Source organism: Uranotaenia lowii, chromosome 1, assembly GCF_029784155.1.
Source record: "Uranotaenia lowii strain MFRU-FL chromosome 1, ASM2978415v1, whole genome shotgun sequence".
Lineage (NCBI taxonomy): Eukaryota > Metazoa > Arthropoda > Insecta > Diptera > Culicidae > Uranotaenia > Uranotaenia lowii.
This window is the reverse complement of record NC_073691.1, coordinates 215,512,578-215,516,719: the sequence shown is the minus strand read 5'-3', so window position 1 is coordinate 215,516,719 and position 4,142 is coordinate 215,512,578. Positions and strand designations below refer to the sequence as shown.

At 31.8% G+C, this 4,142-nt stretch overlaps 1 protein-coding gene across 1 annotated transcript; it reads right to left on the bottom strand.

The window, feature by feature from the left end:
- Positions 1–498: 498 nt before the first annotated feature.
- On the bottom strand, positions 499–1,682 carry LOC129738399 (odorant receptor 22c-like). The gene is made up of 3 exons (XM_055729579.1): positions 1,555–1,682; positions 600–1,122; positions 499–540 (listed from the first exon to the last, which is right to left on the bottom strand). The coding sequence occupies exons 1-3, from the start codon at positions 1,680–1,682 to the stop codon at positions 499–501; spliced, it is 693 nt and encodes a 230-aa protein (XP_055585554.1).
- Positions 1,683–4,142: the final 2,460 nt, after the last annotated feature.

The following is a 4,142-nucleotide window of genomic DNA, read 5'->3' as shown; positions in this document are numbered from 1 at the left end:
GGTGGTGATGTGCGGTATGTTGTCTAAGAACTGTCATTTGAGTATTATGTTTGATGAACCTTGCTCATAATTGAGATTGATGACGTGGTAATAATTTGCGGACTTTTTACTATCGTTGTTTGAAATCCACTGGAGGAGAGACATTATGGGTGTAAGAAATTGAACAGTTTAATCACGAGATTTGCGAATGGTGACCTTTGGAGAATTTCAACCCAGTTTACGACATTGGCGCAGATTTTGAACCGCATTTATTTATATCGGTTTGAAAAAATTGATAATTTTAAGTAAATGTACATTACATTTATTCAAACTCCCGTTAGTGTTAATGGTGGCGTATTCTATGAATTTTCTTAAAGCATTTCGTAACCAAACATGTTTTCGTCGGGATATATGCATCAATTTTTTTCTCACATTCTTTGGCATATATCTTGATTGATATATGTAGGTAAGATTGACGTGATACTCAAACGTAAACAATTGTTCGCCTTTCTTTTACGTCTAATTCAGCAAGGAATAATATGAAAATGATGCCTTCATAATCTGAAAAGTAAATATAGTTAAATTTAATTCGAGGAATAAAATTGTAAACAAACAACAACCTGAACGAAGGTAGATAAATCCAAAGTGAAGAAATATGCATGAAAACTTGCATCCGGTTGTGCATTGGCTAGGAAAAATATAACTTGTTTTTGATTCGAAATTAACAGCATGTACCAATCTATATCGTAGATCGCATTGACCAGGCCATCATTGATCACAAGTAAATATGTTCCGATTGAGCAATACAAAAATCCAGTTGAAACAACGCTCAACATCAAAAATGCGGAGGATGACATTGCATTTGAGGCTACAACATTCAAGCACATGCCCACAATAATTGCTACAGCCAAAAAGACAAATATGAAGAAAAATCCGAACTTGTCTTGATATTTGGACATATATGATTTTATTAGCGAATGCAGTCGAATAATTTCATTCAACTCTTCCGTTAAAAGTTCTTCCGATGCTGAGGGATCAGTTAACATATCGTTGAATTTTGCCAGCATCAATTTTATTGCATCTAACTGACAGCATGCAACCATTATACCAATGAAGTTGATAGCCAGTTGGCACAGTGCTGGGCTAATTGTGAAAAACAAAACGAGATTTTGAAAAGCTGAATTTAACGGATAAAATAGACTAGACTCTATGTCCAAAAACGGTATCACTGAAGGCATTGGTAAACCAAATTTCCGAGAATCTGGCATGAAAAATGATAACACACTATATGCTGAAGCAGTGATTATAACCATAATGCCATAAAAACTAACAAACAAGTAGGTTCGGTGAAAGTATTCATCAAATATGTGTGTGACCTTGTGTTTCTCATAAGGAGTTGCACAATTCCGCATTTCTTCAACAATATCAATCCAGTCCCGATGATTGAAGTAAATATCAATGAGTGGAAGTGCCAATGCTCCACTCGTCATCATAGTTGATACACTTTCCGTTAAAATCTCCAACGTCTCCGCGTATTGAATTGAAAAATATAAAGCCGTCAAAGGATAAACCGACATTGTGAAAATCGCTATACAGGCCCAAAAATTCGGCTTCCAGTTGTTGGAAAATACATCCAGTCCTACAAGGAACACAAATTTGCGGAAAATTTTAAAAGTTTTCTCGAACTCCGGATTGTGGCCCATTGCCTTAGCACTGTCAAGCTTGAGCTCCTTCTGGAGAGTTGGTGTGTATTTCTTCTAAGGTTATTCGGATTTCTTCCGATTGTTAATTTCCAGCTGTCTAATAACAAAAACATTTCCAATTGTCTTTGCATCCCATTAGCAATGAAGTTCACGTGAGTAAACAAAATTTGTGGCTCGTGGCTTCCAGAAAAGGAATAAGGTATAATCGTATGTTAGGATAAATCAAAGATTGGCACCGGCTTTCCAGAATAAACTTGTTTCTTGTATTTTGTTAATATAGTCTTTCCCATGTATGGCGTGTGTGGTAAACAAGGAATCACTTATGGCCGAGAGATGCCACGCGCATTCATTTACAATATAACACTTATTACGAGCCGCTAAGTTTACCCCTTTTCGTATACGCTTTTCTGAAGATTCTCCAAGCATAATTTAATAATAAGAAGTACATAATGGTCTGTGATTTAAACGCTTTTTATTTTATATACAGCAGCTTAGACATCAATCTGAGACCCTATATTTTGTTAAGAGTGAAGACAATGAAGACTTGAATGATTTCTCAGGAAATTTCAAAATGGACATGTGCCTAACGATGAATCGCTTTCTGACCATCCACAGGTTTGTTTATGCTGAACACTTGAGTGAATTAACATTTAGGAACTCAGTAAGATCATTAGTAAATGGGATCACTATTCGCAATATTTTTCTACTGAATTTCATGGATATACACTAAAGTGACCCAAATCAGCCTGCTTTTGAAAATCATACGCACTGCCAGCTTAAATTCATCCTAGACCTAACACAAGGTCCCACGGAAAATTTGCGCCAGATTTTATTTTTGATACTTTGACAAGGCCGTGCGAACGGGGGGGGTTTTAGGGGTTTAACCCCCCCCATGAAGATTTTTTCCAAGTAATATTTTCACCGAAGTAACGGAAAATTACTTGATGTTAAAATGTATTTGAAAATAAGTGTTAACAAGCAAGTCAGAAATTTTTCTCGCCTCCGGCGGAATTTATTCTTAAATCACCCTTGGCTTGAGACATTTCGATCTACGATACTATTCGACTTTTACGAATTGAAACTAATTTTGATTCTAAATTGCAATTCAATTTATCTTTTGTATAGGAACTCAAAACTTGATATACAAAAACCCTACCTGGTTTTCAGAATTGGGTTTTTTTTAAGAAGTGTAACTAAATAAGAACAAAGTTTGAAACGAACCATTTTTTTTAATTTAAAAAATCGTTATTTTAATTACAAATGTTATGCTGATATGATATATTCTTCAAGAAACCATTTTCGACTAAATTAAATTAAGTGTTTTTTATTTTTCTAAATGCGCAACAAAACACATAATTTACACAAGGCCACAAAATTTACATCTTTCGAAGGTGCAATGAATAAAAAAGGTAATTTCGACTAATTTGGGTACCTTGAATCTGAATATACAATATTTCTATCAGGTTTTGTTATTAAAATGACTTGAAAATAAGTAAAAAGTATTTGAGAAATTTCTTGTTTATACAAAAACTCAAATCAAAAACCTATCATTCAAAAATAAATGTTTTAAATGAATTATCAACTTTTCTCAAGAATTCAAGTATTTTTGAGTTCTGCGAAAAAAGTGATAGAAGTTTTATGTTTTTTTTACTTTTTTTCATTTATCAAATGTTTTAATTTTGTGATGGAAAATTAAAAAAACTATTCATCAATTTTTTATAGATAAAATCGTCTTTTATGAATCAATCACAATTTTTAAATTAAACTTTAAAAGTTTGAAACATGATTTGAAGTAGATAGCAACTTAAAACTTAATGTTAATGCGAAATGTTTACTAACTTTGTATTTGCTTTGTTCTTACGATATTTGTTGTAACTTGGAACTCCTTATCTTTCAATTTTATCAGTTTTCATTGATCATTCATGAAATTACCTATTTCCTTGTAAGTATAATTGAACATGAAGTTATTATTTTGAACTTCAAAAACGAACTTTTTAAGCCATTTATTTTTCTATCAATAAGTTTTTTCTCTGACTTCTGTCACTGGCACTTTTCAAATAATAATAAATATATTCATTCTTTTTTTATCAAATTAAATTAGACCATCAATCATTAAATAAATTCTCCAAAGTTCAAATTGTTTTTTTCAGTTATCGAAATTTTACATTTTTGATCGCGATTGAATACTTTTTGTTAAAATTCAAAATACTACAGCGGAATTTTTCAATCACCTTTCAGCTCAAAATAAAGAACAGAATTTTAATAAAGATGAATAAAAATTAACAATTATTTTCAAAAAAACTAATCATGGTTAGTTTTTTTTACTTGATTGGATATTTATTTTAGATTCCAGATTTCTTTTAAGCTCTGTGTTTTGGAAACGTTTATTTTAAATTAGCTTAGAAATTTTCTAGTTTAGAATCAAGAACATAATTTTGAAAAAAAAAAATATCAATGACT